This window comes from Cyprinus carpio, chromosome A22, assembly GCF_018340385.1.
Source record: "Cyprinus carpio isolate SPL01 chromosome A22, ASM1834038v1, whole genome shotgun sequence".
In the NCBI taxonomy this organism is placed as follows: domain Eukaryota; kingdom Metazoa; phylum Chordata; class Actinopteri; order Cypriniformes; family Cyprinidae; genus Cyprinus; species Cyprinus carpio.
The window spans coordinates 8,871,444-8,891,461 of NC_056593.1; the positions used below are offsets into that span (position 1 = coordinate 8,871,444).

At 36.9% G+C, this 20,018-nt stretch overlaps 2 protein-coding genes across 2 annotated transcripts; both read right to left on the reverse strand.

The window, feature by feature from the left end:
• Window positions 1-6,694: 6,694 nt before the first annotated feature.
• Window positions 6,695-15,428, reverse strand: LOC109047805 (vascular cell adhesion protein 1-like). The gene is given in 11 exon segments (XM_042712316.1): window positions 6,695-7,577; window positions 8,273-8,533; window positions 8,775-9,056; window positions 9,139-9,447; window positions 10,093-10,242; window positions 10,245-10,367; window positions 10,616-10,894; window positions 11,091-11,351; window positions 11,480-11,776; window positions 12,180-12,452; window positions 15,410-15,428. Coding segments are annotated over 11 exon segments (2,412 nt in total). The 3' UTR covers window positions 6,695-7,419.
• LOC109047787 (probable G-protein coupled receptor 88) lies at window positions 15,233-18,977 on the reverse strand. The gene is given in 4 exon segments (XM_042712431.1): window positions 15,233-15,512; window positions 17,810-18,029; window positions 18,031-18,057; window positions 18,059-18,977. Coding segments are annotated over 4 exon segments (1,047 nt in total). The 5' UTR covers window positions 18,839-18,977; the 3' UTR covers window positions 15,233-15,492.
• Window positions 18,978-20,018: the final 1,041 nt, after the last annotated feature.

Genomic DNA, 20,018 nt, shown 5'->3' on the forward strand with positions numbered 1-20,018 from the left:
TATTACTAATCAAACATTAAGTTTTAATATATTTACGGTTTTAAATTTACAAAGTATCTTCATGGAACATGATTTTTATTTAATATCCTAATGATTTTTTAGTATAAAAGAAAAATCTATAAATTTGACCCATACAATGTATTTTTGTTTTTTGCTGCAAATATACCCCAGCGACTTAAGACTGGTTTTGTGTGCTCCAGGGTCACATATAATTAATTATTCTTTTTCATGCAGTTTATATTAATGTTTTTATTTATTTATTTAATTTTTGTTTGACTTTTTAAATGTATCCAACAATTTTAACGATTTCAGAAAAACCATTTTTTTTTTGTATTAATGCCATATATAGCTGAATTAATTAACAATTAAAATAAAATAAATTAAACATTTTATATATTTAATAATAATTATTATTATTGCTGTAGACATTCAAAAAGGTTATTGTTTTTATTATTAAATAAGTAAAGTTATTTCTAAACGTTAACAATATTTTTATATAAGGATAATCATATGGGGTTACGGAATTCATAAAACTATTATTTTTATTACTCAATAAGTATTTCTAATTTTTTATTTATTTATAATTATTAGATTATTAATATCCTTCTAACAATATAAAATTATTTTCCTTCTAACAATATCATTTTTTCATTGGATAGATGCAAAGATGAGTAATATAACATCTTTATTTATTTATCTTAATAAAACATACTATCCATTCATTTTTAACAATTTCTGAAATAGCCATAATTATAATTTCTTGCATTAATGTCATATTGTAAAATTCAGTTGACAATTTCTGAAATATGTTATACAGTCAGCTGGAGTGGACTGTTCAAAACAGAAAATTAATCTTTTTTTTCAGCACAACACCACCAGATGTCCCTCTTCTCTCAGGTAGGGCCATTACAGTCATGCACACGATTTTAGACGAAACTTTGTAAAAAGCTTTGTTCACTCAAAGTGAATTTAAAGCAAATGTTTGGTCTAGACTCTAGATTATTATAACATATAAATATTTTCCTTTAAAAAAAACGTATAAAATTTAAAATGAATATTAATAAAGAGAAATAAAGATCTATGACTGTTGCTGCATGAAACACTTCATGTCAAATAAAACATGATGTACATTACTGTAAAAAAGTGAGCTATATAATCTCAACATTAAGTTAAAACTTCAGTCTTTTTGATGGTCTCTAAACTGTAAACTAAATAATAAAGAAAAAAATCTATACATCTTTATAAATTATACATATAATAACAAATTCAGTGAATAAGTTAATAAAAAAAAAAAACAAACAAGCATTCATTAATAAAGTATTCAAGCAGAATAAAGGACTTAAGTCCAATAAACAAGCTAGTAAACACAAGTTTTAACACCCAAAGAAAACTGCTAAACTGTGCAAGACCTGCATTCCAAATACTTCAAAACAACACTTCAATGCTCCCTCAATACTAGGGGAAAAAAAAGGGTGTTCCCCATGGTAACTGCTTCGGCAGACAGGAATGGGAACTCAAGCACAGCCTGTGTAACACGATCGCCAGACGCTCAAAATATGCTTTCCCTGATACAGAAATGTGAAATAACACTTCTGTTAGATAACGCTGATCATAAGCAAATCTGGAAAACACTGGTTTCTCATAGAGGGCAGCTGATCCATTGATTCTAGTAGAGCTAGTACAATCTCTCCAAAGCAGTTTTTGATCAAACATTTTGCATGCACTGATGCATATTAAAATTGATTCGAACAATTGCATCCTTATGCTGGATCGCAGTTTCACACACATGAGCATCTTAAAGGGCATGGGAGAGGCTTCAAAGTAAGAGTGTATTCACACATCTTATTCATTCATCTCATTAATATGCATGAGAAGACCGATCGCAGGCTTTTGTTAGTCTTGAAATATCAGCAAACTTGAGGCGCTTTCTAATAATAACCTCCCCAGGCTACGTCTGCAAAATATCAGTTAAAGATCGCTTAAAGCCTCTGCTGTAAATAAACATATAATCTGTTTATGTAATCATAAAAACATCTTAAAGACATTTTCTAAACGTCTATTTGACATCCGATAGGAAACGTCCTATTTACCGATTGCAAATGAACAAACACTTTAAAATATAAGTCTTGCAGACGTCAGATAGACGTCTCTGTGATGTACGTGTGCTATTGGGGTCTAAGAACGCTGTAGAACATCACAGTTTTCTGTGCATCTCCTAAATATATATTTTTTTATGTAATGTATAAAAAGATTGGAGATGGTTTTTCACAGTGTTCGTAGTTTGGACTGGACAGTCTCTGTAGATACAGCATGAGATATTAGACGTGAGAGGCATCTATTTGGCTCCATTAACTGTAAGTTAAACAAGAGGAAGGCACCAAAGTTTGTTCTGGTCGGGTTGTATCTAAAAAAAAGAGAGAAAAAGAGAGTCAGTGGGGTGCTAAAACTTAGTGGGCAATGATTTTGAATAGCATTCCCATCTTAAGGGGACAGTTCAAGGGAACAGCTCTTTTGCATGTGCAGCAACATCTAAACATTTTAAGTGTTATTTAAAAAGTATTTAAACCTTATATGAATTTACTTTGTCTACAGTCATTTTTAAACTAGATTTGTACCTTTTTGTAAGAAAATGTGAGTGATACTTTCAGTCATGGAGCTATGCCCTGGTGTTTCCTATGAGGTTGCTGTAATGGCTTTTAATATGTTTCTATGTGGTTTCTAGGGTAAGGTAAATGGTTGCTTGGGTGTTCTGGGAGGTTGCTTACAAGTTCAAACGCGACAACTATGACATTCAGGTCCCTGTATGGCCTGGTTTATTGTCCGCTAGGCGAAGAAGACACAAGTCCAATTAGAAAAATAACAGTTTCTTCTCAAAAAGTGAATGATTTGTTATATTCATTTGTGTAGCACAAACAGTGCAGCCACTTACATTAAATATTAGCAATAGAAATAATATAAGCAATATAATCACTAATGGTGATCAATCTCAGTGCAGTTTTCTAAATGTTCTGGTTAAAATGAATAATTTTAAGTCACTTTTTAAGTCTTTAAAAGTATTTTTTCTGACAGGCAGCTCTTGAGGTCATAGCGTCACAGTGGCTGAACGACTGAAGCACAGTTTTGTACCGTGGTTGGCAGAGCTTGTGCTGAGGTTAGCAACTCCAGCTTCACGCCAAGTAGCCTATGTCTTCATTATCACTGTCTTCAAGATGTACCCCATATACATAGGAAGGTCGCACGGCCGTATTGTAGGTCAATCTGTGTTCCGGAATAGACTTATGCTGATAGAGTATGCAAACCTCTGCTTCCTGTGGAACGACACAAGGTTTATGCCATGTTATGTCACAAATCATGCATCATATCCTTACAAATTTTAAACCAAAGCCAATGCCAATGAAAAAAATCTACATTTGATGTTTTCATTGTGTTGAGGTGGAAATCACACACACACACAAACGTTTCACCAGAATGGAGCCAGGGCTCAGAGAGGGCAGTGGATATTCAAGGTCATTTTGAATTAAAAATAGACCACTCTTGTAAATATGTAGGCATGCATGCTTAATCAGGCTAGACTGATGTGTGCATGAGTAGGCCTATTACATTAAATTATCTGTGGAGGGGTTTGTATTATTGAAGCAAGGCGAGATAGCATTTTGTGGCTCTTTAAGTGTTGTGACAGATCGCTGTAGTGCCTCAGCACGTGAACCGATCATCTCTTCATCTTTACAAGATATAGGGCTAGCACTAAACAAACATGAATGAACATCAGAAGATATTTTGTTTCAACCGCGGAAAGACGTCATGAAACACACCATGGTTTAGCAGATATTTTATATTTAATTTATTTATAATTGGAAATATTTTAATTCCTTTTTTGTTCTTAAAATTATTTTATTCCATTAATTTACTATTTTTCTATGCATAGCATCTGCATATATGAGTGTTGCCACTGTAACAAGAGCATTTTTAAAAGTATTTCTTATATTTATATATATCTTATATGTTGTTTGCAGGATGACAGTCAGCAGCATCTTTGTGTTGCCAAACTTACATCACATAGTCCATGCTTTGATCAACAAAACTAATTTTTCTGCATCAAAAGCGGATGCCGTATTACAAAACAGTACATGGTATTTATTTTATTGCATAGCACTTCTGAAGTTTAAAAGCAACATTTGGGGAGTCAGCATAAACCAGTCTGTTAGTGATGAAAAGAATACTCTTCTGGCCTGCACTGATAAACTTGCCAGCCAAATGAAACATTCCTTGTTATTGACTGCTTTTCTTGGAAGAGATCATTTTCCATTCAATACACAGACGGAACTGTGAGGCAGCTACGTGCAGTTTTAGTGCTACTGAATTTTTTTTTAATGTACCAGCATCGAAAGAAATGCAAATACATATAAGAGAAACAACAAAAACAGATCTCTAAGAAAAGACAAAGCATTGGGGATGTTGTAAAAAAAAAAGCTGGCTGATCTGCTATATCGGCAAAGGATGCGTGGCAAGAACACAGAGACCCTGGGTCAAACGCCATCTGCTGAACCAGGGGGTTCATCTCCATAAATATTCTGTTTTTCTTTAAACGGCAATCAAACAAACAAGCTGGAGTGGAGGCGTTTAAAGCCGCTATGCTCTAGAGATGTTCTGTGTCCACACAGAACCAGGAAATACCAATGTCTTTAAGCGATTAAAAAAAAGACAGGACTCTGCACAAATCTTTGTTGCTGTTTTTTTTTTTTTCACAGGACAGTTGCATAAGCAAGGGCTTCTTGGGGCCCTCGGGTTAGAATGTGTCAGTCTTGCACAAACTCTTCATAAGGCTTTTAAAATAATGGTGGTTTCACAAGCTGTATAAACTATCGATCTTTCTCGACCTTGAAAGGGGTTTTGTGCTAAATGTCACCACAGATGGTTCATTCCCCTTGTCTAAGCAAACAGAGTACAAAAAAACCATTCTGTAACTGATAGGGACCACCACAATGGCCAGCAAAAACAAGAAAGTAATGATATTGTGATTCACTTTAATGGGGCTTTAGAGGAAAACTAACTTGAAGAAATCTGCATGTGTTTGCTAGGCGGTTGCTATTGTGTTTTAAGTGGTTGATAAGGTGGTTGATTTCTGGTTTAAAAACAAAAGTGCCCACTTTCTATTATAGTAGAGCTTAGTCAGGTTGCGCCATACTTAATTTTTGACAGAACTGAAAACTGCGAGGAAGTACAGTGCAATCAATAAATTGTACTTTAACAATATACTAGGAAATGTCTTTCCTGGAAAAAAAAAAAAAAATCTTCAATAGACAAAACCTCCATTAAACAGTTTTGAAAGCTGTGAATTTTAAAAAATTATGTGATACAAATGGTAATCAATCAACCAAAAAAAATATATAATTTTTACTACAATAAATATGGTTCATTTTCATATGAAATTATTATTTTTTTAAATCTAGTCTAGTCATATAATATCATTATATCATATATCTTTAGATATCATCTCATGAGTGTTTGCCAGTGTTTTCTTCATACAATGATTCATGAACAAGCAACTCTTATGAAGAGGTTCTTTTTAATCACTGAGACAAAAATGTTGAACTCTTATCTGTTTGAGTCATATTCAAGTAGTCAGTGAATCATTTAGAGCCTTTGATGAATTCCAGGAGAACCAGGAATTGTTTCTAAAAGGACATCAATCTATTTACGGATTGGTCTAAACCATCATTTGTAACGCAACGCAATTCTGACTAAAAAAGTCATATGGCTCCTAAATGTTTTATTCTTGTAGTCAAAGGCATTCATTTTGTCTGGAGCCCTGATCAAAACTAAACTAAGATGAATCTCTGTTGAAGGGTTCCTTCAAACTTGAGTCACTTCAAAGAATCAGATGTCAGCAAACAGACTCCGAGAACAAGAATGAGATTTTCTTGACCGTCAATTATTCTGATAGTAGATTTACAAGGACAGCACTTATAGGCCTAACAAAAAAACAAAACACAAACATAACAAAAACACCAAAAAAAAAAAACACTTCAAGTACAATACACATAAGGACATGGTAAGTGTTTGACTGGAAAACACACTTATAAATCATGATTTCAGTTTGTCGTTCATCACTATTATTACTCATATTTAGTCAAACACCAGCCTCTTTGGAAACATTTGTGAGGTATAATGTCAAAATAGAGACGAATATTAGCACAATAATGATAAAATACTGCCATTTTTCTTAAGCAAGGACATTACTTGCTGCTGGTTCTTTAAAAAGATTGTACTAAATTTAATATGAAGAGGTCAAAAAAAGAAATGGGTGAGTGGCCCTCAGTCTTTCAAAGAGAACACAGTTCCATTTGCACCTTTGCTTCTCCTCCTTTTCCCCGTGGAACATGAAAACAAAACCCACCCTTCTTTCCCATTGCATCTGGATGGTCACCATGGCAACAGCCTTTTATAGCATCACTGACAAAAAAAAAATCAATATAAGACACTAAAAAAGGAGTGAGGAACTCGATTTTTAATGGTTTTGGTCTTTATTTGCAGGTCAAAGTAATGGTAACCAGAAACAGATGTTTTTCAGAGCGTCTGATTGGTCTTGATGGAGGCATATATGTGGAGTGGTTTATTTTTGGAAGGTGTGCTTGTTCTTGTCTTGTTGGAAATTCAGAAATGGCTTTTACACATGCAGTGAACAATAAGCCTCTCCAAATCATCCCACCTTTATTGTGCTGAACAGATAGGATAACATTCCAAAAAAAATAAATAAAACCAAAAGCAAAAGTGAAATGTTAAAGTGGAAGTGAAGCTATAACAGACGCTGTGGATTCCACGGATTTTCCGATAAAACACTTTCCCAGATCAAATGACAGAAAGCTGCTAGTTTAATAAATATTAAAATGAAAGCATTTGACAAGATTTCCCACAATTACATATAGACTTTTTAGGACACAATAGGCTCCATGAGACTGTTACAGACATGAAAATGTACCAAACAGTTCAATTAAAAAATGTTGGCTAGGTTTTTTTCTCTTAATGCTAAAAAAATGCTCTATTTTCTCTTAATGCTAATATGTTTAAACGTATGTTTCAAAGTTTGCATTTCAATTTAGAATTTCACACCTTAAAACTTCTTTAAGTGCAGACCAGGTGGTCTCAAAAACAGCTTACACTTCCCAACACAAAGACCACAAAGGAACCGCACTGGTTCGATTTCCTTTCTCTGGGGATGCACGGGAAATCACGGTCACATTGATTGTCTCTTGCTGTGAGGAATGCAGGTTCCCATCCAGCTGGGTTATTGTCACCTGATGTTCAAGGTGATGAATCCAGTCACCTGCAGTTCTTGCTTTAGGGAGGCCCTAGGCCCCGACAAGACAGTTCACCCGAGCGTAGCTGCTTCCAAAACAGTCCATGGAATGTAAACACAGCCTACACGGTACTTGGGTTGGATTTGGTAAGGTCATATGATCCCTTCTTTCTAGCGCTCAACACGTACACCACAACCCCGAGCATCGCAGTAGCAACTCCCAGGTAAGTCGCAGGCATTAAAAAATCATTCCAGTCTAACGGAGGGTTGACTCTTTTCTCTGTAACGAAACGTAAAAGGCAAATTTAAAATATGTTGTACAATGTTTGTAAATAAAAATGATGTCCTAGTCCGAACCAGTCGCAATTGAAAAAAACAATGACACATTTTTTCATTCTACACTTGCGTGTGAATATGCCTACTTCCCTATTATAGACCTTAGTCAGGGTAGCACCATATTAAATTTTCGACAGGAATGAAAATGAGACTGTGAGGGTTAGAGGCGTCTAGCGTGAATGAAAAACAGAATGTGAAAAGAGTAATATATCTGAAATTCCCAAAGTATTTATAAAACAGTAGGCGAAAAGTACCAGGATGACCTACTATTTCCACTGAGATTGCGAAGTGTGCATCTGATGGACATTTTACTATCCCATCAGGCCATGGCTGTAAAGCTACCCAACTGATTGCTGCAATATCATATATCAAGGACAGGTATGTTCTTTGTTAAATGTCACAGTATGCAATTTTGGTCGCACCTGGGTACCCACTAGCCATTTTGAAATTTCACTGGTCCAAAATCAGACTTCACATAAATGTACATTAAGTGTCAAATATGCCCTAATCGGTTGGGATTTAGTCAATTTGAACAAGTAAATTGTGCAAAATTTGTTAATTCACAAACTGAATGTTTTATGTAGGCAGTGTATTCAGAAATACAATAGCTTGATTTGGTGTATGACTAGTTTTACTCACCCATCACATTGATATTAAAAATCTCTGTCTCGTAGCCCAGATAGTTGGTGACATTGATCTGATATAAGCCTGTGTCGTTGGGCGTGAGGTTGATCAGTAGGAATACACCATCAAGAGAGTAGACATTTTTCTCACTATCCAGCTTACTGAGGACCACCGCAGGAGGAGGGAAGCTCACAGAGCGACAACAGATGGTGATATTCTGCCCCTCCTGAACATCCGTGGATGGAAAGATCTCCACTGTCATATTCCTGGGTGGTGCTGGGATAAGAGAGGCATAATAATTGTCAGTTGCTTAGACAGGATCCAACTTAATAAGAGCAAAAACACTGTACAGTAGAAGCAAAATTTATCCGATGAAAAGGAGAGCAAGGCAAAATGGAGAGCAAGGCACTCCAATTTTTTTTTTTTTTTTCAAATAACTGTTGATATTTCAAACACTACAACATGTTGATACTGTGGCCACTGATTGATTTTGACTGGAGTGTATTTAGTAACTTACCTTTCACGGTAATCTCCACACTATCATTGTGGCTTCCATACTGTGTAGAAGTTTCACAAATATAGATGCCAAGAGTCATCCAGCTCGATTTTCCCGAAGGAATGGCAAACGATGTTTCAAGCCCATCACTGGCTGTTAACTCTGTTTGTATGCCATCCACCACCCTCTTCAGCACTGTACGCCCCACTGGAAAGCCGTCAGATAGGCAAGAAATTTTCATGGATTCTCCTTCCTTCAACTCCGTCAGTGGGCTCACAGTGATCCTGGTCACTCTCGGGGGATCTGTAAAAGGAGCACAATGTTAACAATAACCAAGACAAAATCATATTTGAAAAGAACAAATAAACAACCAACCCTGACTTACAGTGAATGGACAATGTAGTAGATGCTGTCTTTACTGCTTGAGCAGCTGGCACACCATGCATTTCCAGCAAAACTTTGCAGGTGATGCGTTTTTCTTGGTCTCCAGTGTCTACGTGGTAAGAATACACTGAAGTCAGATTTGTAGTACCACTTGAAAATGACCCAGTTCCCGAAAGCATTTCTCTCTCTCCATCCATCCACAGGATTTGGAAAAGGTTGGCCGGGAAAACTTCCTGAACAGTGCAGGTCAATTTCATTATCTCTCCCACTAGAGAAGGTCCAGAGTTTGTTACGACAGGACTTGGAAATGCTGAAAAGAGTAGAAAATGGTATTTCTAAGTATTTTCAAGGATAAATACACACCAACTAATAAATACAACGAGGTTAAAGAGAACCTTGAATGAGGACAGCTGGTCATCATTCTGACAGTGTCAATATGAAGCACAACACGTAATGTAAACAAACCAGTACTCCCTCGCATATTCTAAGAGTTGATGTCCGCTGAGAGACTTAATTCCTCCATCAAATCAATGTCAAAGAGAGCTATTTTTAAAGCTTTCCACATAGAGATTTCAAGAGACTTAATACTGTTCACAGATGACTCATGTTTAAACAGTTGGTTAATTGCAACTCAGATTCTGAGAAGTTAAAGGGAAAGGAAATTTTTCCTTGACATTAAGAGTCTCTTATTAAATTTTTCTGTTTGAGCATCCCAACTGGCCAAACACGGCAATATTGGCCCAATGAGTTTTGCGAATCAGTCTTGCAATTCCATCTGGTGATGCTAGTGATGTAGAAATTACACATTTCACCTTGAGATGTTGAAAACTTAATTAATACATTCTCAATTCATCAACTAAGTAACTACTAATATAATGCTAGAGGACCTTTTTCCCATACAAACAATTTTTACAAACAACCCGAGACTGGATAGTAAATCTTTCGAGATACTTACAAAACACCTTCACTTCTGTCTGTTTGGACTTCTTGATTGAGCCACATGTGACCTCACAAAGGTAAGTTCCCTCGTCTTCCAACTCTACTAGATTGACAGACAGCTGGGACTGGAAGCACATCTGTCTCAATAAGCCCTGAGTTTCGGTGTATTTGAAAGATTCTTCCAGGAGAACTTGGGTTGAGGGCAACCTGAAGCCTGACAGGAGAGGACCAGGCTGGAGCCTCTCTCCAACAAGACCTCACCTGGTGTTAGCACCACTTCTAGCAAATGAGCTGTGTGAAAAAAAAAGAGAAAATTTGACTTGGTGCCTCAAATTGAATTTGTGGATAATTGAACTTCAGGCCTATATTATATAATATCAGTGTTACTCAGAGTATCTTTAGGAGATAACAGACTACAACTGATTCCCTATCCCACACACCATCACAAACCACAATTAAAACCCACACTTCAACCTACCAACAACTTACAAATCCAACAACAAACACTATCAACCATAACCAGACGTTCAAGGTCTTACCTTCGACAGTTAGATTGAGAGTGGTCTCCTGCCTGCCATACTCATTGATAGCCTCACACACAAACACGCCAGAGTCGGCCAGCTTGACAGAGAAGAGGGGAACTGATGTTTCAGCACCTTCACTAGACATTAGCTCTTTTTTTTTCACCCATCCACCCTCCTGCTGGAGCACCACACGTGTCACTGGAACTCCGCTGGACTTGCAGAAAATGCTCACAGAGTCTCCTTCCTTCAGAATGGATTGTGGACTCGCTTCAATGAGGGTATCCATAGGAGGTGCTGCCAAAAAAATTCAAAAACCGAATTACTTGGGAACAAAGCAATGTTTCTAAATTAGACATTTTTAAGTTTTGCATTTATTTATTCTCCCAGAAAGTGGGAGAGAGGGGGAATCAGACTCAGATCGCAGTGCTACTAACTAGGCTGTTAGCTCAGACCGAAATGAGATATTTAAAGAATTAAATGAACCACTAACCTTCAACAACTACTGAAACGCTGGCCCTTTGGTTTCCAAATTCATTTCTAATGTCACACTGGTAAGTACCAGCATCTGATAAGGACACATTATGTACAAAGAGATCTTGATGTTTTCCCATTTCCACAGACTGGCCATCTGGTTTAAGAGCAGTCCATGTAAACGCAGGCTTTGGCTTGCCCTCGGCCTCACAGGTCAAATTTAAACTGGATCCCAGCGGGACGGCGGTCGCTCCAGATACTTTAACATTATGCGGTGCAGCTGTGAAAGCAATGGGAAAGTGAATGATCATTGGGGGTCATCTTCTTCAGTGGGGAAGTTGATTCCCACATCCATTTTTGGGTTTAATTTAAACATAGTTTATGTGAATATATGTAAGTGTAGCTTACAGAGAACTGTCATGTTTACAGACGTCTCCTTGATCTTCTCATCAGGTGGTATACCATCAACATTGAGTGATGCTCTGCATGTTATTGACTTCCCATCATCCTCACTTGAAGGTGTGAATTTGTAATGAACTCCTCTCTCAGGTTCTTCCTCATGAGTCTGAAGAACTTTGTCTTCATAGAGCCACTGCACTTTAAGGAACTCCGAAGGGTATACAGAAGACACTTCACAGCCCCAAGATATTTCCTCGCCCAGTTTCAAGCGATCATATCCGGATATAACTGGGTTACTTGGAAAAGCTGAAACGGATTCCAAGATTTAAATATGAGTCGACAAGAAAAAACAACCTTTAAATTAAGTTGAGATATTTCTTCTTTTTTTTTTTATGTGATTCATATGTAGCATTAAAAAATAAATAAATAAGAGAGACCGGGGTCAGATGTCACATATTTCAATAGATATAAGGTTTTGGACCTAAAGTTTAATTACACAAATTAGCAAAAAAAATGGTTACCTTTTAAATATTTGCTTTCACGTGAATTAATTTGAGTCATAATTGCTTTAAACCCATAAGTAAACCAGTGTTAAACATACCTTGAGAAATATTTACTGAAGTAAAAATTGTGACAACTTACCCCGGTCTTCACCAACAGTGCATTATGAAGCCTGCTGAAGTTTAAATAAAATTGAAAAGGAACTCACAATAAACTTTAATCTTTGTTGTCGCCTGTTTTGTCTCCTTTTGACAGGTTGCTTTGCACACTATGCTGTTTTCGAGATCTTTCATCACATTGTCAAAGATCAGCACAGATTCTTTGTCTTGTGATTTAATAGCAGCGAATAACGGTTTGTCTTCCAATGAGCGCCAAACAAACTTCACCTTCTCTGGGCAAGATGACATGCTGCAAGTCAAATTTCTCCTGTCGCCCACTTTGAACAGAACATTGGATGGCAGGTCCAGTACATGGGAAACAACTATTCAAGAGAACATTGCACATTAGTTCAACATTAACTCATCTGTAAATCTCATTTTTAAAATGATTGTTTAAAATGATTTTGCAAATTATGCAGTTAACGTAATTAAATCATAAAAGTGTTATATTATTTTTATAGAGAATTTAGTTTCTAATGCTCACAAAAATTACATTATTATAATTTCTGTGCGCATCATTTACAAAAAAAATGCCCATTCATGAAGCAACTTACTAAAGAGGAAAAATCAAAATGCACAATTATGTAAATACAAATATATCAAATAAGTGCGGTTATGGGAGTCTTGTATTGTCAAATCAATTTTCAGAAGAAGGAGGGAGATGAATAAAATGCTAATACTATTTTATTATTAAAAAATTACATAAGTATACAAAACAAAATAACAAATTAAATAAAAAAAAAATCATAAAGAATATTGTATATAAAGTCTGTGCTATTTTTAGCATCGAGATACTGTAGCTTTTATTAATATTTTCTGTTTTCATCTGTTCTATTTAAAGTTTTAGTAATTTTGTTGTGTGTTTTTGTCATTTTGTAGTAGTTTTTAATTTAAATGTCTATTTAGTTTTTATTTTTGTTTTAGTTATTTAAGTTCAATTAAACTAAATGAAAAATGTTGCATTGGTAACTAGCTAAAATATTTTTTAAAATACATTTTATTTCAGTTAACAATGATTTCAAGTAAGAAAAAACTTTTTTTTATGGTTTTATTTTAGGTTATTTTCACCCTGATTAAAGCTGCAGTGCCTGAAAGCAGAGCAGATGGTAAGACTCTAAAATATGTTAAAATATTCAGGTTACTTAGCATGCATAGTTTAAATCCTGACATTTACAAGAGAACCTAAAATAAATTTATAAACTTGCCTGCAACTGGTAGAAGGCAAAGTCAACAGTAAAGCTGAATTCATGCTGTCCACTTATGAAGAACTTTCAAAGAGCTCCAAGAGAGTAAAAAAAGTTAATGTGCTTTCTTTCATTCAGCCCTGGGCCTGATTTAGTAGTAGAAGGGGGGGGGAGGGATCACAACCCCACCTCCTCAGCACTCCAGATAACCCAAAGAAGAATTCCCCATTAAATGTTTTGTGTTCTCCTTCCCTCCAAAGGGCTCCCTCTGCTGTCCCAAAGGAGTTCTTCTCAATTACAGGAAACTGCTTTGTGTACTTTTTAAAGATAATATTCCATTGTGAACTGCCAGTGATTGACTTCATGAAACAAATTTTGGCCGATCATTTTATTAGATCATTTTATTTCTCAGAAATGCTTCATCTAAAAGAAGCAGCTCAAATCATGAAGGTAGAGACTGTGGGAATTTATTTGATTTATTTTAAATTACTTCTTATAATTTATATTTAAAGATTTATCCAGTTAAAATGGACAATTAAAAGAGATTGCAAACTGTAATTAAAATGATAGAGATTAATTTTTTTTATACCAAATTAAGTTTTATTATCACTTTTTGCATTTTTAAAGAAATCAGTTTAATCTTTCATATTGCTTGCACAGATGCTACCTCATGTTTTTAACAGTTTGAACCTAAGCATTATGTAAGCGAGAGTTTAAAAGTGGACATATGACCGGATATCACTTTTTTTTTTATCACTTTCAGTGTTTCCAACAGGGTTTAAAAATCCTGTTCTCTTCACTGAATTTCACTGCATCACAGATGTTCTTTACACTGATTAAAATGTACAGTATAATATTGTGATTGCTTGATGAAAAGAAGACAACAAAACATATTACATGGTGCTGAAAATCTGCTGTTTATAAAATAAAAAAAACTTCTACACAATAGACATTTTAAAATGTCATTAATATTATTAATACTTTTACTAAATAAACAAATGTATTAAATTATATATTATCTTAATGGTGTATAAATATATGAAATGTATTAATTGACATTTAAACATATTAAAAGTACTATTAAATAGTTGGTATTTGATACAAAATTACTAATACACTATAAACATTAATTCCAAATAAAATCTATTAACTACATTTTTAGCTTGCTGTTAAATAAAAAGCAATATTTAATAACATATTAAGCATTTTGTATAATGTTAATATTAAGGTCCTCAAAATATTGATTAATTTACATTTTTAAATAACTCTTAAAATAAAACGCACCATTAAATATTAAGCATTTTACATAATCGAAATATGATAGTAATTGACATTTTAAACATGTTAAATAAAATACTTAAAATAAACCTTTTATATAATATTATTAATACACTGTGTATATTAATTCAAAATTAAACATTAATATAATTGACTTTTTAAACAAGCTGTTAACAAATGCACTATTAAATAAAATATTAAGCATTTTATATAATAACAATATTTATATACTTTATGCATATTAATTCAAAAATAAAATAAGAATATTATTGACAGTAAACATGCTCTTAAATTAAAAAGTGCACTATTAAATAAGCATTTTATATATAATTTTTAATAATACACTTTATGAATGCTGGTTTCAAAATAATATATTATAATATATATATATATATATTATATATATATATATATATATATATATAATATAATTGACTGTTTAGACAAGTTAAAAAACACGCTGCTAAACAAAAAAAATAAGCATTTTATAATAATAATAATAACACTATGAATATTAATTCAAATATAATTAATTGATTATTAATTATAACATTTGAAAACACGTTAAAAGGAAACACTTAAATTAATTGATATAAAAAAACCTATATAAAAAAAAAACAAAGATGAGAAACAACACAAAGTTGAGATTTTTCTGATTTATTTGAACATTCATAAACATTTCTCATTTAAAAAGTGGCAGTGTAGCCTTCACAGTTGTGCAAAAAAACACTTCACACTTCAACTTTCACAAAAAAAGATTTCAAAAACTTTACAAAACACTGTAAAACACATGCAGCTCATTGTGGTTGAAAAATCACCAGCAGATAGTAGAAGCATCTTGGACAGGCACGAGCGAAATTTGGCCACGGTCTTACTAGTCTTAAGGTTTCGTAGGTCTAGCTCAATTCATCTCACCCAGAAATGCCCTGTGGCTGTTTTGTCTCGGGAAGATGTGAGAAATGGTGTTGATGGTGATGGGCTCGACTCCAACCGTGGATCCCCGCAAGAAGTCTCCTCTCATCACAGACCTGAAGGACTTCCGAAACTCCTCGTTCTTCCAAGTGTACAGAAAGGGATTGGACACGAATATAGTGCAGAACACAATCCACGTTGACGTCCAAAGCACCACGGACACCGGGGCAAAGAGTCCCGCGACGAGAACCCAAAAAATCGGCTCGGTTGTAAGAATAAAAATAAAGCAGACTGCGAGAACGTAAAAACCAAGTCGCTTGTCCTTTCTGGGGAACGAATAAGGAAGGTTGTTCACGATTTGGAAATTCAAAATACTGACTCTTTTCACACTTGTTTGCACTCGGCGGAAGATTAATTTAAAGTAGCAGTTACACCACAACCCAAGTCTGTCCGATGATAGTAAACGCTAGTGTAACAGCAGCAAACCGACTGGACAAAACAGACACCGATGTTCCCTTGGGGAACGACGCATCTTCGGTGTCCCGGCACCTCTCGGGCGGGGGTACCGAAAGGACGTGATCCACGGGAGCAAGGAGCCCAAGGAGATCAGCCACGATCCTGCGATCATCCATTCGGTGTTTCTCTTCTGATAAAGGCTTTGATACACAGCAGGGGTTTTGGTGATCAAAAAAGCATACCTGTTGGACAGCAATAAGCGAGTGGGAGAGCAGCGACACGGTGATTCCCAGAAACAGCAGCGCTTCTTTGAACGCCTGGTAGCCAATCACCAAAAAAGTCCCAGTGGAGGTGACCACTGCTTCGTGGGGCATCCAGAAAGCACAAACCAGCAGATCCGCCACGCAGCGTTTCACAAATAAAACGCATTACTGGCTGTGCGGAGCTTCTTGAACGTCACCCCAAATAGATAACCAGGAGGTTGAGGACGCTTCCCACAACGCACATGAAGGAGTAGACGGTGGCGAGGGAGATGCGCGAGCCGCGTCCCAGAGCGCACGCAGACAGCGGCACATCCGTGTCGTTTGACATGATGGGAGATGTGCGGATAATGTCATCTCATCTATCCCATCTCACATTGTGTGAGGAACGTGTGCATGAGAGAGCGCAGCTCCCTTTGGCGATGCTGCGGTGGAGAACCGAGGTTTATATGTGTGTGTGCTTGCACGTGTGTGTGTGTGTGTGTGTGTGTGAATACGAGAGGCTTGAGATCAACAGGAGCCCACGCTGCATTCACACGTGTTGTTCATTATTCTCAGGGAGCACCATCACCATGAAGGCAAGTAATTATTCATAATGGATTGAGCCTGTGATAATCAATAGGGCATCATATAATGGGCTCCCCATGAGAACCTTTAGGAACAAGGGGAAGGGAGTCGGATTCTGAATCGAGTCAATGTGGATCTACTGATTTGAGCTTTAATAATACTAGTTTGCCTAAGGAACTGACTGTGATTTTAAACCTGTAGGACTTTCTTTCTTGTGTGGAATTCAAAGGAGATGTTTTGCAGAATGTTCACGCTGCTCTGGTTCCATACAGTGAAAGTGAATGGGGACTGGGGCTGTACAGCCGAGTGAGAAAAAATATCAAGTCGGAGATGACAAAAAAACTAATAACCTGTACTACCAAAAAGACGCTGTTATTATTTCAATTCTCTAAAAATAACTGGCTCGTTCACTGGGGAATTGGACTACCACTGACTCGGTTTCTGATTCAGTAAAAAGAACAGGCTCAGATTACCACCAAGCTGTGTTTTTGATTCACTAAAAATAGCCTATTATGTGACTCATTTTTTGAGAATTGGACTACACTGATCGTGCTGTGTTTCTGATTTCACTAAAAAATAACTAGCTCATAGAGTAATTTGTTCAAGAATCGGACTACCACTGGTCATGCAGCGTGTTTTTTGATTAACTAAAAACAACCAAGCTGTAGGCAATAGTACTGATCATAGGAATCATTTGTGCATTCGAGAACCAGACGACACTGATCACGTTGTATGATGTTGATTTAATAAAAAAAGGCTCATAAAAGTTGGAATTTCCTTCGAGAATCAGATGACACTGATACAGTTGCATGTTTCTGATTCACTAAAAAGAATTGGTTCATAAGAGTCAATGGTTTGTTCAGAAATAATGTTTTGTATCCATAAAAGTACAGTCATAAGTATCACTCGTCAATCCGGGAATCGGACTGCACACTAATCACACTGCATGTTTCAGTGATAATTCACTAAGACACATCTCTTCATAAGAGTAATTCATTCAGGTTTCGGACAACTCACCCAGAAATGCCCTGTGGCTGTTTTGTCTCGGGAAGATGTGAGAAATGGTGTTGATGGTGATGGGCTCGACTCCAACCGTGGATCCCCGCAAGAAGTCTCCTCTCATCACAGACCTGAAGGACTTCCGAAACTCCTCGTTCTTCCAAGTGTACAGAAAGGGATTGGACACGAATATAGTGCAGAACACAATCCACGTTGACGTCCAAAGCACCACGGACACCGGGGCCAAAGAGTCCCGCGACGAGAACCCAAAAAAATCGGCTCGGTTGTAAGAATAAAAATAAAGCAGACTGCGAGAACGTAAAAACCAAGTCGCTTGTCCTTTCTGGGGAACGAATAAGGAAGGTTGTTCACGATTTGGAAATTCAAAATACTGACTCTTTTCACACTTGTTTGCACTCGGCGGAAGATTTTAAAGTAGCAGTACACCACAACCCAAGTCTGTCCGATGATAGTAAACGCTAGTGTACCAGCAGCAAACCGACTGGACAAAACAGACACCGATGTTCCCTTGGGGAACGACGCATCTTCGGTGTCCCGGCACCTCTCGGGCGGGTACCGAAAGGACGTGATCCACGGGAGCAAGGAGCCCAAGGAGATCAGCCACGATCCTGCGATCATCCATTCGGTGTTTCTCTTCTGATAAAGGCTTTGATACACAGCAGGGGTTTTGGTGATCAAAACATACCTGTTGACAGCAATAAGCGAGTGGGAGAGCAGCGACACGGTGATTCCCAGAAACAGCAGCGCTTCTTTGAACGCCTGGTAGCCAATCACCAAAAAAGTCCCAGTGGAGGTGACCACTGCTTCGTGGGGCATCCAGAAAGCACAAACCAGCAGATCCGCCACGCAGCCGTTCACAATAAACGCATTACTGGCTGTGCGGAGCTTCTTGAACGTCACCACCAAATAGATAACCAGGAGGTTGAGGACGCTTCCCACAACGCACATGAAGGAGTAGACGGTGGCGAGGGAGATGCGCGAGCCGCGTCCCAGAGCGCACGCAGACAGCGGCACATCCGTGTCGTTTGGCATGATGGGAGATGTGCGGATAATGTCATCTCATCTTATCCCATCTCACATTGTGTGAGGAACGTGTGCATGAGAGAGCGCAGCTCCCTTTGGCGATGCTGCGGTGGAGAACCGAGGTTTATATGTGTGTGTGCGCTGCGCGTGTGTGTGTGTGTGTGTGTGTGTGAATACGAGAGGCTTGAGATCAACAGGAGCCCACGCTGCATTCACACGTGTTGTTCATTATTCTCAGGGAGCACCATCACCATGAAGGCAAGTAATTATTCATAATGGATTGAGCCTGTGATAATCAATAGGGCATCATATAATGGGCTCCCCATTGAGAACCTTTAGGAACAAGGGGAAGGGAGTCGGATTCTGAATCGAGTCAATGTGGATCTACTGATTTGAGCTTTAATAATACTAGTTTGCCTAAAGGAACTGACTGTGATTTTAAACCTGTAGGACTTTCTTTCTTGTGTGGAATTCAAAGGAGATGTTTTGCAGAATGTTCACGCTGCTCTGGTTCATACAGTGAAAGTGAATGGGGACTGGGGCTGTACAGCCGAGTGAGAAAAAATATCAAGTCGGAGATGACAAAACTAATAACCTGTACTACCAAAAAGACGCTGTATTATTTCAATTCTCTAAAAATAACTGGCTCGTTCACTGGGGAATTGGACTACCACTGACTCGGTTTCTGATGATTCAGTAAAAAGAACAGGCTCAGATTACCACCAAGCTGTGTTTTTGATTCACTAAAAAAAATAGCCTATTATGTGACTCATTTTTTGAGAATTGGACTACACTGATCGTGCTGTGTTTCTGATTTCACTAAAAATAACTAGCTCATAGAGTAATTTGTTCAAGAATCGGACTACCACTGGTCATGCAGCGTGTTTTTGATTAACTAAAAACAACCAAGCTGTAGGCAATAGTACTGATTCATAGGAATCATTTGTGCATTCGAGAACCAGACGACACTGATCACGTTGTATGATGTTGATTTAATAAAAAAAGGCTCATAAAAGTTGGAATTTCCTTCGAGAATCAGATGACACTGATACAGTTGCATGTTTCTGATTCACTAAAATGAATTGGTTCATAAGAGTCAATGGTTTGTTCAGAAATATGTTTTGTATCCATAAAAGTACAGTCATAAGTATCACTCGTCAATCCGGGAATCGGACTGCACACTAATCAC